The 17,444-nt window shown below is 33.6% G+C and overlaps 3 protein-coding genes across 3 annotated transcripts; all 3 read right to left on the bottom strand.

Moving 5' to 3' along the window:
* Positions 1–491: 491 nt before the first annotated feature.
* On the bottom strand, positions 492–3,839 carry LOC106712780 (reticulocalbin-2). The gene is made up of 7 exons (XM_014505421.2): positions 3,500–3,839; positions 3,167–3,314; positions 2,326–2,476; positions 2,065–2,142; positions 1,825–1,945; positions 1,506–1,629; positions 492–1,248 (listed from the first exon to the last, which is right to left on the bottom strand). The coding sequence occupies exons 1-7, from the start codon at positions 3,687–3,689 to the stop codon at positions 1,080–1,082; spliced, it is 981 nt and encodes a 326-aa protein (XP_014360907.2). The 5' UTR covers positions 3,690–3,839; the 3' UTR covers positions 492–1,079.
* Positions 3,840–4,293: 454 nt separating this feature from the next.
* LOC106712739 (enhancer of mRNA-decapping protein 4) lies at positions 4,294–8,440 on the bottom strand. Its single transcript, XM_045679835.1, has 8 exons — positions 8,185–8,440; positions 7,914–8,049; positions 7,325–7,439; positions 7,027–7,192; positions 6,691–6,829; positions 5,353–5,527; positions 4,710–4,933; positions 4,294–4,491 (listed from the first exon to the last, which is right to left on the bottom strand). Exons 1-8 carry the CDS (start codon positions 8,438–8,440, stop codon positions 4,311–4,313), a joined length of 1,392 nt encoding a protein of 463 aa, XP_045535791.1. The 3' UTR covers positions 4,294–4,310.
* Positions 8,441–11,604: 3,164 nt separating this feature from the next.
* LOC106712811 (calcium channel flower) lies at positions 11,605–17,338 on the bottom strand. Its single transcript, XM_014505459.2, has 5 exons — positions 17,285–17,338; positions 17,082–17,202; positions 13,627–13,834; positions 13,178–13,288; positions 11,605–12,045 (listed from the first exon to the last, which is right to left on the bottom strand). Exons 1-5 carry the CDS (start codon positions 17,285–17,287, stop codon positions 11,904–11,906), a joined length of 585 nt encoding a protein of 194 aa, XP_014360945.2. The 5' UTR covers positions 17,288–17,338; the 3' UTR covers positions 11,605–11,903.
* Between the last annotated feature and the right edge of the window lie 106 nt (positions 17,339–17,444).

The raw sequence follows: 17,444 nt of genomic DNA, 5'->3' as shown, positions 1-17,444 counted from the left end.
GATTAGTGATGCAACGGATGTCTGTTTCCGTTTCCCCAAGTGCGGAAGTTCCGCGCGCTTTTCAACATCCGTTTCTGCTTCTGTTTCCGCAACTTTTATAACGGAGATAAAACGGAACTTTACGACGGCTGAGAGATCCAAATGCGCGGCGCGAGACGCGCAGTCCGTGCGCGGCCTTTCGGAACTTGTCGCATTTGTTTGTTTACGTACTTTTTCGTTAATTTAAGCGCGTAATATTTTCTGCTGCTGTTTGAAACAATCAGTTTCTCTTGCTGGAGTTAACCAATGGAGATATCCAATGCCTTAATAAATTAAAAACGAACACAAACTGTTTTTACCAAAAAAAAAAAATTGTAAATATGTTTTTTTCATATTATTTACACTTCTGTTTCCGCTTCCGCTTCTGTTTCCGTTTCTGCTAAAATTTATTTTTGACATCTGTTTCCGTTTCTGGTTCCGCTAAGACACTTCCGTTGCATCACTATATAGATAGTGCGCGTATAATACAACGAAACAGCCTCTGTTATAAAGTACACGTAATAGTTTACACATTAAAACATGCAACGGGAAGTTGTTCACAGCGAACAATCAAATGTCTATTACAGTTAGTTTCTAAGACCAAAATCTCAGTACAAAACATCATCCCTGTATTTATCAATACAGAGATAACAATATATTTTAAACCGGGATGTTGGTCTCAGAAACCAACAATTAGAGATTTAAATCCCGACCAAGTAACAAGATTATAGAAAGTTAACAAAAGACCTTTGTAGCCCATAGTCGTATAGTATCTTAGGAAGGTTAAAGTACATATTTGGCAAGATTAGATTCCAAAATGACTTCAAAACTAAGACGTAGAGATTCAGTTGATACAATTTGTTTTACAATAAATAACTTACTATAGTAAAATTAAAACCTGTTATAACAACACGGTAAGGACCAACAATATTCGGTTGTAGTAACCGATATTGTTATTTAGTAAGTATTTAAATGAAGTTTAACGGTAATTGTATATTAAGATTCTTGGACTATACATAGTTCAAAGTTGACTCACAAATGTCAGATAGTTTGCTGTCAGTCTACAGCTCGTCATCGAAACGGTCACCGACGAGATGGTCACCATAGTCAGTTGCCTCGCTGCCCACAAACACATGCTGGTGTGTCAACACCTCGGGGAACGACAGCAGGTCGTCGTGATCATCATCAGCTGATGCGAATAGATGATCCACCTCCTCTTCTGCTATTTCACTGCGAACAAACATCAGAAATAGAACATTGAAAACTGTAATTCAAGGGAATTAAGGTTACGATGCTGGTTAGTACTGTACCTGACACATTTAGAAGCTAAGAAGATAGATGAAGGTGAAGAAGATAGATGGTGAAGATATATGAAGAATTAAAAAAAACTGTTGGTTTTTTATTTAGTCTTTCTAAAGTCAATTAGGCAGTAAAATTTAAAAATCAGACTCGAAGGACCAAAACAACAAAGTATGTGTGCTACTAACTCATTATCTGGTATGATCCAGCGGCGCACCTCGTCTTCACCGAGCGCGCCGTCTCCATCCAGGTCCAGCTCGTGCGAGAACTTGTCCTGTTCAGACACCAGCCACGCCTTGTCGTGAGCCGCCGCTGCACCACAATAGTTAAACCATATAAACTAGATATAAAGGTAGACTAGAAGCTGTACAAAACAGTACTTTTGGAAATAACTCGAAACAAAAAATGAAAATTTGTTCAATGACTACCTTTTTTTAACAACCAATATTACCAGATTATTCATGAGCTCATGCCAACTTGAATATTACATTACTAGACTCTACTCACCCCTGTCTCCGAGATACTCCTTGAAGTCGATACGTCCGTCCCTGTTGTGGTCGCGCTCCCGGATTGTCTGGCTCACTAGGAACGGCTGCATCGCCTCATGTTCTTCAGGGTTCGAGAACACCTGTACATAGACCATACCACTAATAATTCTCCAGATAAATCAATTACAACAGTCACAGTTTTGAAGTATCTGAAAAATATAGTGGACAATGGATTTATAATGTTCATGTATATTGTTACCTCAAACTCGTCCAAATCCAGCATTCCATCCCCGTTTTTATCAGCAAGCGCCCACATTTTCTTTTCCTCACGCACTAGCTGCACAACATATAAAATTTATAAGATATAAAGATGTACATGCCACATGCTTTTGATGGCTTAAAATACCACATCATTTAATGCCCCACTAGACCTAAAATTGTGTTCAGTATTGTGACTCCAAGCCGCAAACATGTTTGAAAACTAAATCCAATGTATAGCAAGAACACAATATGTTGTTACCATGCCAGTATCTCCTGTGTCATCGGGAGCCACCTCCTCATCATCATTAGCGCCAAATGTATCGTGCAGGTATTCTGCCCATGTCACCAGACCGTCGCGGTTCTCGTCCGCTTCCAGTAGGCGCTCCTGAGCTTCTTCACGAGATAACTTACTAAATACATACAAATAACAATAATTTTTTAAAAGATGTAGTAGAAAAATTAGATATTAGTGTAAAGAATTTCACCTCCACATTTAATTAAGATAGTTTCTTTTAATCAATTAGATTGGTCTGTTACTGTTACTATTCTCAATGGTATGAAGTTTTCATTTTAATAATTTCATGCTAAAAAAGCCATAAAATATAATCTTGATAATCTTCTATTTCCATTTAAATGTCCATGACCTCCTTAAAAATAGGTGGAGATAGTTTTGTATAATTTATCCCAACAAAAAAATTTCTGTGAGAACTTTAAGTGTTTTCTACTATAAAAACTATGAGTGATTGTTTCTGTTGCACCTTTGATGTGGTTAAATGGATTGTAAAATATGCAATTTTTTAATACATTATTCAACAAAGCAAAGACAAAGAAAATTCACAGATAACCTGATGTCTTTAATCACATCCTATAAGAGGAAAAAGTAAATATCTTACATCATTTTAAATTTGAAATTCTAAATTTTGAATAATTAATCCATTTCCGTAATGTTTTGAATGTGAATTATATTTTTATTTGTCTTTATAGTGATTTGTTAGGTGAAGATAAAATATGAAAAAAAAAAATTGTGTCTTAATTATTTAGCAATTGAAATCTACGATTTAAATAATTTCACACATTTAATTATAGTAATTAGTACTCACGCAAAGGAGTTCAAGATCCATTTTTTAAGTTCCTTGCGGTCAATGTACTGGTCTCCGTTGATATCCATCTTGGGCAGCAGCATGGCCAGCCGCCGCTGCGATTCCTCCGGGCTGAGCTTGTCATATTCCTCCGCCTCTTTTACACTGCCTATTGTAAAATAATAGGTTACTACAATAATGCTAGGAACGAGCAACAATAGAGCGTGTTTCACAGACATCTTGCGCCGTGCTATCGCATTCCTTATCGAAAAATAAACTACAAACCATTACAAAATCAACGAACGAACGCACGGCCGCAAAAGCCGAGAGCAACAACAAAATTATAAATTGCACCTAAGATCGCTTCATGGTCGAACTCCAAGTTGTGACCGGCTTCAGTGAAGTGGTCGTAGTCTCGAGCGCGATAACTGCCATCAGATTCTCTTTCAATTGTATCAATATTATGGCTATGAACGGCGGCCGTGGTACAGTGTAAAATATAAGGAGCTATCAACAAAACGGATAAAACACATTTGTAAGCCATCGTTTTGCACTTCTTCCGTCTGACCTATTTTAGTCACGCGTCTTGACTTAATAATATGTTTTGATATGCAAATTATAGTGCACTTCTTTTATTTTTTTAAAATAGCATTCAACCATCAGCCGGAACAAGATAAATAAAACAAGAATTGACAATTGACAGATCAAAGGATGAACTAAAGAGTATAAAAAATAAATAAAACATTTGGCTTACAGAAACTCGCAACACTTATTATAAATAACTATATTCTGAAATAACATTTTTATGGACGATAAATACGAGATATTCTATCACTAACACTATTTTACATTTTATTAAGTCACGATAAAATAATAACAAAACGTTATTAATGATAAAGTCCGCTGGTATGTTGAATAGAATATTTTTTTAGTGGATAACGTTTGGCATTTCGTGGGCATACGATGCAGGATTTTATTCAAATATTATAAATAAATCAGTGTTCATGAATTGGGTTAAATAATATAACGAAAGACCAGAATTAAACTTTTAATAAAAAATAATAAAAACAAACATGTTCTGTATTCCAAGAATGTGTTTACATAAGAAAACAAAAATTATTAAATTATAATAAAAACGTGCAAAGTGGCGATGACATTACATTTTTTAACTTAATAAATTATTAGCGGCCATTATAATGAGAGCCACTCTGCGACTGGCCACGTGATTCGGGTAGTCGGTTAGGAACTTGGTGAGATGTTCGCGGACTTCTTTCACGACAATGGGCAGATGGCTGCGCGTTACCGCGTCACACGGGTTCAGATTAATTAAAGCATCTTCGAGGTATCTGCAATAGAACAATATATTGAAATCTTCACATCTTTCAACCGCTGATTTCGCGCTGTTCCTTGTTCAATGAGTGCCTAATGAACCTGACGGTCGGGTTGTGTTTAATAACTTAAATAACGCGTCTAAACCCACATACCTACTCTTCATTTCGAATCTGGCGAAAAGGCTAATTAATATGTTTCAATGAAAGATACAGATTTGATGAAAGCAATAGACCTGCATTTAAGCTGTGTGTCATGCACCATGTCGGTGGCAAGCTGCTGCACGAGGGAGAGCAGCACGGGCTGACGCAGTCTGCAGGGCGGCGCGAACAGACGGGCGGGCTCGGCCGCGCGACACGCCGCCACCACCAGCGTCAGGTCGGCCGCCGACAGAGCGCGCTCGAACGAACTGTTCTCCTCGCCCGCACGCATCAGATTGTGGATCTCAGCTGATTTTAACTTTGAACAAATCACGATTAATGTTTGGTCATGCTTTGTTAAACTTAACCATGTCGAAACATTGAGTTAAAAGAAAATTAATCGTAGATCTTGAGTAGAAAAGACGAGTCATAATCTGCTCAATATAACGACCACTACTTACATACTATTTAAGCTTAATCTAGGATATGGTTCACGACATTAGTAGAATACCGGGATTCGAACTTACTTTCAGAAATACCCTTAATCATTAGGCTATTGACGTTTCAAGAGTACAATTTTTTATAAAGATTTTTGCTCTCAAAGTGAATACAGATTTTTTCTATTTTACTTATTACAATATATTTTAACTGTATTTATTGCAACAGATAGATGTGTTTCCATTACTCGTATCCTATTGTTACATTAATATTAGTATAAGACATATATGTGATAATAACCAGTTGATCTATAATAGACTTCTTGGGGTCGGCGGGCTGCGGCGGGCTACTTGGAACGAAAGATGATGTGGTACTCGACACATCGTCTTCGTTGCTCACGTGTTGCACGCGGCTCTGTGTAAATAACACGTCGAACAAATTCTCCCGCCATAATCTTAATTCCTCGTGAAGAATTCTAAAATGAAACAGTCTCTTTTATATAATTTAGTTCAATTAAATTTAAGGTAAAATGCGATATGGAAGGGTATATTTTTGGATAATTCGCGATCTTACACAACATAGGTATGAAATCAAAATTTCACTGCAAATTGCTTAAGCTTGCAAAAATAGCTTTTAATAGCTTTCTTTAAGCAGTTGATTTGAAATTACAAAAAAATTAAATAAATACAGTCAAAACCGTTTATGACGACATTGTTTAGAACAACATACCGGTTAAAATGACCAAAATCAAAGGTCCTGGCTGAATGTTATATGACCGCTTTATCAAAAACATTGGTTTTTACGACATTGTTTACTACGACATACCGCATTAAGCGACCACATTTGGTTAATGTTTTCGGAGAATTATATCTGTAGAACGACCGGCTCAGCTGTATTGTAATTTGAATAGGTAACACATCTGGCACAGTATAATAGTCAATGGCTATTATCGTAAAAGTAAACAAAGTTTAGGGTCTTTTGTAATTCTTAGAAACAAAGCAAATGCATGCCGCAGCCTCAAGGCCCGCTTCGTCATATCTCTTTAGTCAGTTTGTTGTCAGTGCGAAAATGAACAGGAAGTCTCGGAAGAACAATTTACAGTGCCAACTTTGATTGACGGTCTTAATGCTGTTAGTGTATTACGAAAGATTGTTCTTTTTAATGAAGAGTTCCACATGCAGGGAAATTGTGTCGATACGCTGATTAAAATCCAACGTGAGTTACAAAATGTGTATGCACGACAGAAGTGTTTCAAACAAACAAAAATTACAGATTTTATGCATACAAAAATGATGGAAAAATGATATTGTCCTTTTATATTATACGTTTGTATTGCAGTAAACAAAATGCGGTTTAATTTCCTACATGAATATACATATCTTTCCTATTAATACCTGTCACCGGTTGTTACAACTATCGGTTTTTACGACTCAATATGAGTAGTCCCTTCGATGTCGTTATAACAGATTTTGACTGTATATATATAAAATATATAAATAAATAAATAAATTACCCAATAAACAACCTCTCTCTATATAATGGTAAGCTGTAAGAGAACTCTTTTAGAGTTAAGCTTTCCAGTACAATACTTCATGTGTATGTACAAAGTTTAAATAAATAAAAAAATAAAATAAATACTCTTGCAGTCCTCTCTTCAAATCTCTTAGCAGATTCGAATCCGCCTTATCCAGAAGACTCTGATGCTCCTGTAGCGTCCTGCGCAGCGTCTTTGTTCTTCTGTGCACCGATATCGACAGGAGTTTCGTGTTATCTTCCACTGTAAATACATTAGTCTTATTCAGTCCTTCAATAGTTGGTTTAGCATTACATTAGTGTAGTTTTCTCATTCTAAATCTACTCTTAGCAAGTGATAATATTGGTTAAACTTTACTTGATGAAGTTAAACAAGTTGTAGCTTTATTTCTAAACATGTCTGGCAGCATAAATAAATAAAAAAGTGTACTAAATACAAACACTCTCTAAACGATTCCCGGATGACGTTAGTGACGTGGTTGAGCAGATGTCGCTGCGATCGCTCCAGTGTGGGCAGGTAGTGTGCGGACAAGCTGTCGGATAAGCTGCTGCGTATCGCATCTTGCACGCACTGCTGCGTTGCCAACACTAGCTGTTCTTTCAAATCCTGTTTAGAGGAACAAAATTGAAACGTGCATCGTTCCGTATATCTATGACATTCCAATGGCAAAACGTTTACAAAAACATATTGCCAGAGATAATCTGTTTTTGAATTTCTGGATTTCGGAAATGTACTCACATCGCTTTGAAGAAACTTCGATAGAACTTCTTTTATTTCACGCTCCAGGCGTTGCATGTCTTTAGGTTTGAGTGCGCACAACAAATTCTTCGCACGATCATCGCTGTCATCTGGCCTAATGGATATAATTTTTTTAAATTAACAGATAATCCTCCTTACTCATCGCAAGATATCTGATGTCTGGAGTAAGCGTTAGTATGTTAATCTTAAATATAAGCACTGCCAGTTGGTCGCGACTTCTTTCGCGCGGATTAAAAAAAAACTCTTAATAAATATAGCCCATGTTACTCGGGGATAGTGTAGCTTGTCAACGGTGAAAGAATTTTTCAAATAAGTTCAGCCTTTTCAATGCAAATAAACAAACTAAACTCTCCTCTTTATATTATTAAGTGTAGACAAGCGATCTCTTACCGCCGTGAACAAAAAATAAGTAAAATTTCAATATCACAACATTATATTGGTTTCTTTTGTAAAGATTTTGCTGTAGTTTAATTATTTTGCTAGTCTTACAATGGAGTTATGTCTGTAAATAATTGTGTGAACTAATTTAAACGAGTATTTTTAAGTAAGAGAGAGAAAACGGCCTTACGTATTAAAATCTTCAGTTGCACCTTTCTCGGCCAATTCAGTACTTATTCCAGCTAAAGAAAGATTATAAAACGAATTGTTTAATTTCAATTCCGTTTTTATATCTGTCAAGATTTTCTCCTGATCGACCAAATAATCTGTAAACATAGAAAGGGAGATAGACATAGCCTTCATCTAGATCACCATTTTTTTTTTCAATGAAAATCATCCTATTTTTTTTAAATAAATATTAAGTATTCAGATGTTTTAAATGGTCTTAAAAAACAACTTACCGCTTAGTTTTTCAATTTTCTGTTCCAAAGTGTGCAGATATTCGTTACTACGCGAGGAACCTTCGATTGATGAGTCTGTCAGCACTAAAAGATCATCTTCCTCCGCATTTATATCAGGACTATCTATTCTTTTATATTCCTTACGTGGAATTTCTTTGTGAAAAGTTTTAACACTTTCATTACTGCAATTATGGAGGGTGTTCAGGAAATCCAAGGATTTGGAACGTTTATTATGTTCTAATTTTAAACGATTCATTGTTTTAGATAGGAAATGACATTTACTTTTCTGTCATTTGGTTTATAGTTTTAAATAATACCCTCAATAATCGTTTATATTGTTTGGAAGATTAACCAACATTTAACCTTTATTTTACTGTATGTGGGTATTTAATGAAAAAAATAATTGATAATATTGATTATTCATATACTTTTTACTTTACTTATTTTGAATGATATGTAACGTCGATATTTTTTAAATAAGTTAATGATAAATATAAATAACAGCTTCATATTTACCTGTTCAAATTGTAAATAATATCTGTCGATACGTTTGCCGGACAAACAGAAAAGATTACTCAATTTCGTGATAATCCTTACTAATATTATAAATGCGAATGTTTGGATGAATGGTTAGATGTTTATTTCAAGATATCTCAAAAACGGCAAAACGGATCTTGATGAAATTTCGCATGGATATAGAATATAGTCTGGAAGAACACATAGGTTACGAAGTTTTTTTTAAATCCACGCGAACGGAGTCGCGGGCGACAGCTAACCTTGCTTATAAATGCGAATGTTTAGACGGATGGATGTTTATTTCAAGATATCTCAAAAACGGTTCAACAGATCTTGATGAAATTTGGTATAGATATAGATCTGTCTGGAAGAACACATAGGCTACATATCAAGTTTTTTTTTAATTTCCGGAGTTGCTGGCAACACCTAGTTGTTTATAAATGAAAGTCAAAATTCAATATACACACATTTATTACAGATATGCCATTCTAAACAATAACATTATCGACAAGAAACAACATTGTAACCACTTACACTATACACAACTATATATGTATATTATATACTTATGATAGGTATATAGCTTCGAAGATATAGCTGTATTCAAACAAATCGAGATCTTATATAATTCAAGATTTTTCCTTCGAAACCTAAAGTCTAGTATACCTACATTATGCATACTTCACTGAGATATTTAGACTAAATAACAAAGCCTATTTCAAACATTTTGCATAATTTGGAAAATAATTAAACATTGACTATAGAACATTTGAATTGTTCTATTATATATTAGTGCATTAACTAACATTAAAAATATGATTCAAGACAAAATTAGATAGTTTTTGTCTGAAATACAGAATAAAAAAATCAATAAACATCATTGGATTATAATTATATTTAAGGTATATAAAATAAATGATAGCGATTAAAAAATAAAAATTTAATGCAAAAATAATTAAATACTAAAACGGGAAGCACTACAACACTCGCACAATGTTACCAGTTATCAAAATAAATCGATATACTGGCAACTTAGACATTAAAAAAAAACAATCACACCAAAATTGGCTGTGTATGAGCAAATATTAAAACCTACAAATATTACCTAGAGACTAGGGTCTTTTATAAATAATACTAATACCATCAGTTTCTCCTAGTATTCCATATATAAAATTGAATTATTTTTTAGTAATACATTTGAAAAAATATATAACGTAAAATAACTGGAATTTTATTATAGCAACATTTTTTTTTAATTTTTTTATATATTGTATATAAACAAAATCCAACAGGGCACTATATTCAAACTACTTCCATCAGTAATTAATTAGTTAATTACTTCCATCAGTATTTTTTTATTCAACTGTACTAAAAGTGGTTTATAAAATTTTTGAGGTTAGTAGCATTAGTACCTTTAAATCAATTTTATTATTCAAATGTTGGTTGTAAAGAAGTCACTTATGGTATATTGAACGAAATATGTTGAGACCCATCATCAGTACAATTTGGAATGCTTTAATCTAAACTTAAATTCAACATAACTACATTACTGGAAATGTATTTACGATTTAATTTTCAAAATATCTTTACAAATGATGAACATCGGAACAAAAACCGATAAATTACATTTCGAGATTTTTTTAATGATGCTAATTGGTTGTTAATTTTAGACTTGTCCATATTTTTACACTTTAAAAAAAATTGTCGGTTTTTGTTCCGACGCTCCTCAAATGTGAATTTAAATTTTACGATTTATTATTTAAATTCATTTCAAAATTATATTTCCAGTATATACAAAATTCATATTACAAGTCAACAAAGACTTCAAAAATATCAATAATCTAAATAAATACGACTGTAAGATATCTTTTTCTACTACATGATGTAGTAATATAAAGGATACGTCAAAACAAATATCACAATATTAAAGTGTAAATAATTACATGGGAAGAATGTAATCTTATCAAAATTAATGCATAAATATGTAAAACATTTATAAATTATATGGACGTAAAATGAAATTAGGTTATATAATAAAGGTGTTTACACATTATATTGGCAATGTTTCCCGCGCTCTTTAAATCAAATCACTGCAGTGAGTACTCATCCTAACCTAAAATTTTAATTTGTAGAATTTTAGGTTATGTTTACACTAACGTGTCGTAAGTTACAAAACCGCGAGAAAATCTCGATAATTTTATATATTCTGTGTGATTTTATTGATTTAATTTTTTTCTAGTAATTATGATAAAAAAAATAGTAGCGGCCAGGCGTTAATGAAACATAATTTACAACCATAAGCAAGAGTAACATATATATATGTCTAGTGAACGGCAGAGAACTCGGACATAACCTAACGAAATAGTTAACACATATTAACAATATATTTTAAAAAAGAAGTAGCATTTCCTAGGCTCTATAACCGGATTTGGTCAAATTGTATAATAAGAATCTGCTGTAATTTTATTTTTTCATATTTATTTATTGTATAGATAAAATATTACAAAGAAAAATATTCAGAACAGTTTAACGATATTTTAATTTATTAATTATTACAAACATTGAAAATAACGTTAATGTTTTAGTTTTTTTTGTAACTATGTGATATTTTATCTATATTTTAGCTACTCTGTGGTTATAGGTAACAATCTTATTTTAATATTCTATAATAACATCTATGCTACGCCTTTACCTATGATTAATTAATTATTAATATAATTGCATAAATATTTAATTTACATTAAAAATAAACGTATTAAATAATTATTACTATCTACGAGCAGGATTTAAAAATATTTTAATGTATATTTTTTAAACAATTGCAACACTAATGGAGGACACCATTTATTTAATGGCAATATTATATCAGAATATATTAAATTTGGCGGTAAAATATTTATTTTAAATTTATTCACACATTGATCGAAATATATTTTAAGTTATTATTATTTTTTTGGTTAATAATTTTGTCAAATAATTGACATTGTCATTGTGTTGCCATTTAAAACTTTTTTCTTTTATCATCTTTTAAAGCAACACCAGATTATCCATGATTTGGACTGAATAAATAAATTACTGTATTGATTTTACATAAAAATTACACGCACAAACTATTTCTGATATATTTGACATTGAAACATTTCGGGAGACGATAACTTTAGGGTTAAGAACATTGAAGATAGGGCAAGTTACCGTGTATTTGGTCAGTTGGGCAGAGGCAGAGGCAGTCCGGTGAAGGAGACGGGCTGCTCGTTGGCGACGAGGTTGGCGCGCGGCGCTGAGCTCGGCTGGCCCAGACCAGCCTCCAGGTTCGCCGCAGACGTCCTCATCTCCTCGGCTGACGCTCTATACATCAAAATATTACATACTGCGAGGTTAAAACTTCGCTTTGAACATATACTACCCAAAGTCTACCTTAGTAAAACAAATGTAGTGGAACTATTAAAAAATATGTACAAAATAACGTAAAATAAAAATTTTTGTTATACGTTATCTCGCATAAAAAGATCGACGATGTTCATATTTAGCAAATGATAGTTTTCGAGGCCATGCAATCTATTCAGGTAGAGGACATTTAACTCTTAATTAAACAGTGAGAGATATATATATATAGCTGTCATAGAAAAGCTTAATATTAACATAATAAAGGAATATAGATAACAAATAGCCACTATTGAAAGTAAATAAGTATTCTTATATTGTTAAGAAAACACCAAAAAGCATAAAAACACATAAACAAAGGAATAAATAACACAGAGAAACAAAAAGAACATAAATAAAAAAACTAAAATATTTAGTTTTGTATCGTGCATAATGATTTGGTTAGCGTGAAAGGTTAAGGGCGTTTGCCTTTAGTTAGGGCGCCAGACGTCGGGGTCCTCCATGAGAGTGACGCTGTGGTCTGCCGCCAGCGGAGCGCCCGGGGGCGTGCCCCCCGCCGCCATGGCCGCCATGTCGTCGCGGGAGCCCCTGCCCCCGCGCGCAAGCACAACCCACACCCTCGGTTAGTGTTCACACTCACATATTTTAAGCGTTTATCCGAATTATTAACAAGTTACAAACAGCTATTTATCATTTTATTCATTAATTTGTTAAAACGACAACTCTACTGATGAAGTTACTAAGCGATTTTTTTTGCCCATTACTTATTAATTCAGTCTCTTCCTATATCATTAAAAAAAATTGTTATATCACTTAGAGTATTAATTTAATTAATAATATTACAAATTCATTACAAGTAATATAAAAAAGACAAACACACACCCAAACAAAATATTATTAGTTAACATAATTGACCAGAATGAAGTCAGCTACATTGAAGAAAACGAGTACAGACACAGAGAAAGTAAAACATGTGTAGATGCGTGTTTGAAATGTACATTTTTTTACGACTGTACGCGTATTATAGTTCAAAGAAACCAACTTCACGCAGGTCCAATAATTCCTTAAGATGTAAAAGGTAGATGAATATACTGACTTCCTGCCGAGCGCCATCATGCCGTAGATGACGCCGGTGCCGAAGATCATTCCGCTGCCGAACCACGTGCTGAGGCTTAGGAAGCACAGGAAGAAAGGCGGCAACGCCAGTCTGCAACACCATACACCATATAAGCAAGTTAAAGATTTTACTACCCGTGAAACAGCTGATTTAATTCTTGTAAAAACTAAATAAAGCTATTTCAATCTTCATTTATTCTTTTACCCACAATCATTCGTAGATACGAGTTACTGTTACTATTTCTATATATAGGTAAATAAGGTGCAGGCATATCCAATTTGTTAATTTCCATTTTTATGACTAAAGGAACTAAACTCAGATTGGTAAATACAATTTTTAGATCTTCATTATCATCACTTAACATTATATATTCTGGATAAGCATTAATTTCAAACTTCAGTATAATAGTTGCTGTTAATATGACTTACCCTACGTATAACACTGCCTTGTTCCAGTAGGGCCTTGTCTCCACCTTATCGGAAAGGGCCTGCACATAGTCGATGCAGAAGCAGCAGCAAGGCGCCTCACATACTATCACCACGAAGCCGGCCAGCATCTGCCAGATGCCGGCGAGCATGCAAGGCACGTTCAGCGTCAGCAGACCCAGGCAGTTAAACACACCCAGCAGGATGGCGACTGTAAACGTACCGTGTAAAGTGTAACGTGGATTCGAAGTCGCGACCACGTAATCGAATGTACATAACCCTAATCATTAGGCGATTGGCGCAATCTTGTGTTTGAAGATAGCTTATTTCAACCAAAATTTTTGAACTTATATGTTTTTTGTTACATTAATTTAAAGCCATTTAATATTACATCAGACTTTTTAGATGTGTGTAAGAAACGTCTGCGCATTAAACTTGTTTGATAACGCATTTTAAACTAGAAAATTTAACATTTTATCGCGTTAATCATTCAAGGTATTGAGTTAAAAATAATGTACCACTTATCAAAATACCGACGATATACATTTTAACCCTGAGTTTACACGATCGAAAAAGAGATATCTTACTTCTTACTAATATTATAAATGCGAATGTTTAAACGGATGCATGGATGGATGTTTCTTTGAAGGTATCTCCAAAACGGCTTAACGGATCTTGATGAGATTTAGCACGGTTGTAGAACATAATTTGGAAGAACACATAGTCTACCGAGTTATTTTTTTTCACGCGGACAGCGTCGCGGGTAACAGCTAGTACAGTATATTTTTCAAAGTGAGAACTCACGTTAAGATTTATAGATTAATTGTAATTAAAAATTAATAGTCCATTAGTGAACAATCCAAACTGGGTCAACATTAACGAATAAGTTTGAGTAACTGCGTCGTTGTAAAATGTTGTAATAACTCTATATTGCATTACGAAGCAGAAATGGTAACTGCTAATAACTTACGCTGATGGCACGACATGTGATAGCAATTTTAAAATTATCATTATATCAGTGAAATTAGTAAAAGACGGCGATACAAGGTTTTCTTTATAACTAAAATATATACATAATACTATAAAATAACAAATGGTCAACCTAAACATGCAACACTCAACACGGATTTTTTTAAAGGTGATAGTTTGGCCACGCCAAATGGAAGTGCGTGATCTCTTCCTACCCCTCTGGGTTACAGGCGTGAGTTGTGTTGGTTGGATACATGATGTTACTAGCTGTCGCCAGCGGGTCCGTCTACACAAAATTATATGTTCTAAATCTGTTCCAAATTTCAAAGATCCGTTGAGCCGTTCCGGAGATACCAACTAACATCCATCCATCGATCTAAACTTTCGCATTTTTTATATTAATAAGATTATGCGATTCGTTTATCGGATGACAAACGAAAATTAAATACATAACACGTAATAACAAATAACATAAAAAAAAATTACCTTAAAATTGTTAGAATATATTTGACTCTTACAAAAAATGTATATTTAAAAAAAAATAATTAAGAACGGCACGTGAGTTACACGTTTGATTGTCGACCCGTCGGGGGTCCATCTGTCGGGGGTCCGGGGGTCCAGGGCGAGTGTGTATTTTGAGGACTTCGCGGTCGCGTCGCGTCTCGCATTCTCAGTGCACTGAGATGGACCCGAAGATGGACCCCCGACGGGTCCGAAACTAGTCGGTGCCGTCACCTTACGATCGCACGTGAGTTAAGCCGTTCTTAATTAATTAAGATATAATCTTTCTTGTGTACACGCATTTTCCATTCAATGTAATTTGATAAGAATGTAACCGTACGATATCAACACTTTCTTGGCTTTACATATTATTTCTTTTAGAATAGCGGTCGCCCGCGACTTCGTCAGCGCAGTTTAAAAAAAGTATCAGCTATCGTCCCGTCAAAGTCCAGTCAAAATCAGTCCAGCCGTTCCAGAGATTATCCGGAACAACAACGACCTTGCGGATAGACAGCCAAAGAATAAAAAAATTGGTTTTTCGTTATCAGAGACATCATATGATTTTTTTCTTTCTATATTACATAGACACTCTAATTTTATTTATATGTATGTATTAAGTATTACATATGAAAGAAAAATTCACAATTTCATAAATTGTATGCACAAATTTGTCTCCAACAAGAGCAATGCTTATCATGACACTAAACAAATTTGGAACGAGTGTTTAATTAACAAACAACACTAAATTAGGAAACGCGGTTTTTTAGCTCTATCATATTTGAAAAGTGTATGTTGGATGTTGGTTAAAAAACCTCATGTTTTTCACATTTTATTAATTAAAAATAAAAAGCAACTGGCAACATACTATCATCAACCAGTGTCTCAATTTAACACAATTTTTAATGTAAAGTTTGTAAAAAACTGATTTACCACTACCATTATTTTTATAATGCTTCACAGACAAAGCATGGTGCTTCATAAATCTATATAAGTCAATTATATTAACATTAGCATGAGTTCATTTAAAAAAAAAACAAGTATTAATCCCAAACAGAGAGATGATACACAATCAAGATCTGCATCACCAGCCAATTTCAAAACATGATTTGTATTAGACAAGGTTTTTATACAAATCATCAGAGAAAAGTGAAGTCAAAAAATGACTTAACAATTAATGTGTAATTTATAAATTGTCAGGTTAATGATTTGTTCAGTTGTAAATTTTTTGACAATATGGCTAAAATTATACAATTGACACTACATTCGAGATTGTTTTTTTTATCTTCTACAAGCTATATAAAATGCAATTTTTTCCACTAACTAATGTTTATTTTAGCCAGGAAACTGAAATCCAATTGAATTATTGGATTGAATTAATATATACAGATATTAACTGGAAGAATTATCCAAGTCAAGTAGGGCAATATGAAATGCACTGTCTATGCCATTTTATGATTGTCAAAATTTAAGATGATTGTTTAATATAAAATAAGGTAATCTCCATTTACATAACCAGATTTACCAACATATACTAATATAATCACCAACTAGTTATTTCCCCTTAGATACAGTTTAAGAATTATTTTTGGCATAAAATTTACATATATACATAATCCATATGTATATTTTTTAATATTGTAATTTATTTAATGTAACGACTTAACTTAATCTAGTCAACTTATTTTAGATACAAGTTACTGTCATACTTATCCTCATCACTAAGAAATATGTGTTAAATATCTTGTATAAAAACTTCCTTAATATATATCTGATTATTGTTAAATATGTCCATCTGCGTGCAGAAACTATTGAAAGCACTGAAAGTCTTGTGTCCATCTCGAGAAATTCGACATATTGTTAATAATAGAAATGTTTGGATTCCACCCACTTTGATAAGATAACAATTATACAATTAAGTGAGAATTTATTATGACAAAAAGAAAGAAGAAAAGAGGGTCAGGACAAAAATATTGTAAAACAATACATACTTAAACTGCCAACTGTGCCTAAACCTCTTCCAGCGTAACGCATCCACCAAGGGACATCGTCTTTTTGGGCATTTTCGCCGCCCGGGCGCGTCATCAGCATAGTAATCTTGTCCGCAAACGACTATAATTATAACACACATTATTGCTATAGCTGTTTTTAAGTAAATAATCAAGAATATAATAAGAATATGAAAAGTTCTTACCATTTTCGAAAAAATCAATTCACTGCCTTGCTCTGACAAGTCAACTGTCAGACGAGACAAGGTAAATGAACCGATTACAGATGTTTCAAATCCAAGCTTTCGTAAATACAATATCAAAACGCATTATTGGAAATTTTAACTTTATTACTACGAGCTAGAA

Source organism: Papilio machaon, chromosome 1 (assembly GCF_912999745.1).
Source record: "Papilio machaon chromosome 1, ilPapMach1.1, whole genome shotgun sequence".
Lineage (NCBI taxonomy): Eukaryota > Metazoa > Arthropoda > Insecta > Lepidoptera > Papilionidae > Papilio > Papilio machaon.
Note: the sequence above shows the minus strand (reverse complement) of the source record. Positions and strands in the feature narration are given on the sequence as shown.

What these genes read in the sequence shown, in the direction of transcription:
- LOC106712780 (XM_014505421.2), bottom strand. Translation starts at nt 3,689, where the DNA reads ATGGCTTACAAATGTGTTTTATCCGTTTTGTTGATAGCTCCTTATATT. An exon ending in ACACAGGAGATACTGGCATG is followed by an intron (nt 2,143 to 2,325) that starts GTAACAACATAT and finishes TATGTTGTGCAG; the next exon opens with CTAGTGCGTGAGGAAAAGAA. An exon ending in TGGATCATACCAGATAATGA is followed by an intron (nt 1,249 to 1,505) that starts GTTAGTAGCACA and finishes GTTTGTTCGCAG; the next exon opens with TGAAATAGCAGAAGAGGAGG.
- LOC106712739 (XM_045679835.1), bottom strand. Translation starts at nt 8,440, where the DNA reads ATGAATCGTTTAAAATTAGAACATAATAAACGTTCCAAATCCTTGGAT. An exon ending in CCGGGAATCGTTTAGAGAGT is followed by an intron (nt 6,830 to 7,026) that starts GTTTGTATTTAG and finishes ATGTATTTACAG; the next exon opens with TGGAAGATAACACGAAACTC. An exon ending in GACACACAGCTTAAATGCAG is followed by an intron (nt 4,492 to 4,709) that starts GTCTATTGCTTT and finishes GTTCTATTGCAG; the next exon opens with ATACCTCGAAGATGCTTTAA.
- LOC106712811 (XM_014505459.2), bottom strand. An exon ending in AGGCACAGTTGGCAGTTTAA is followed by an intron (nt 13,835 to 17,081) that starts GTATGTATTGTT and finishes GTACGTTTACAG; the next exon opens with TCGCCATCCTGCTGGGTGTG. An exon ending in AAGGCAGTGTTATACGTAGG is followed by an intron (nt 13,289 to 13,626) that starts GTAAGTCATATT and finishes ATGGTGTTGCAG; the next exon opens with ACTGGCGTTGCCGCCTTTCT.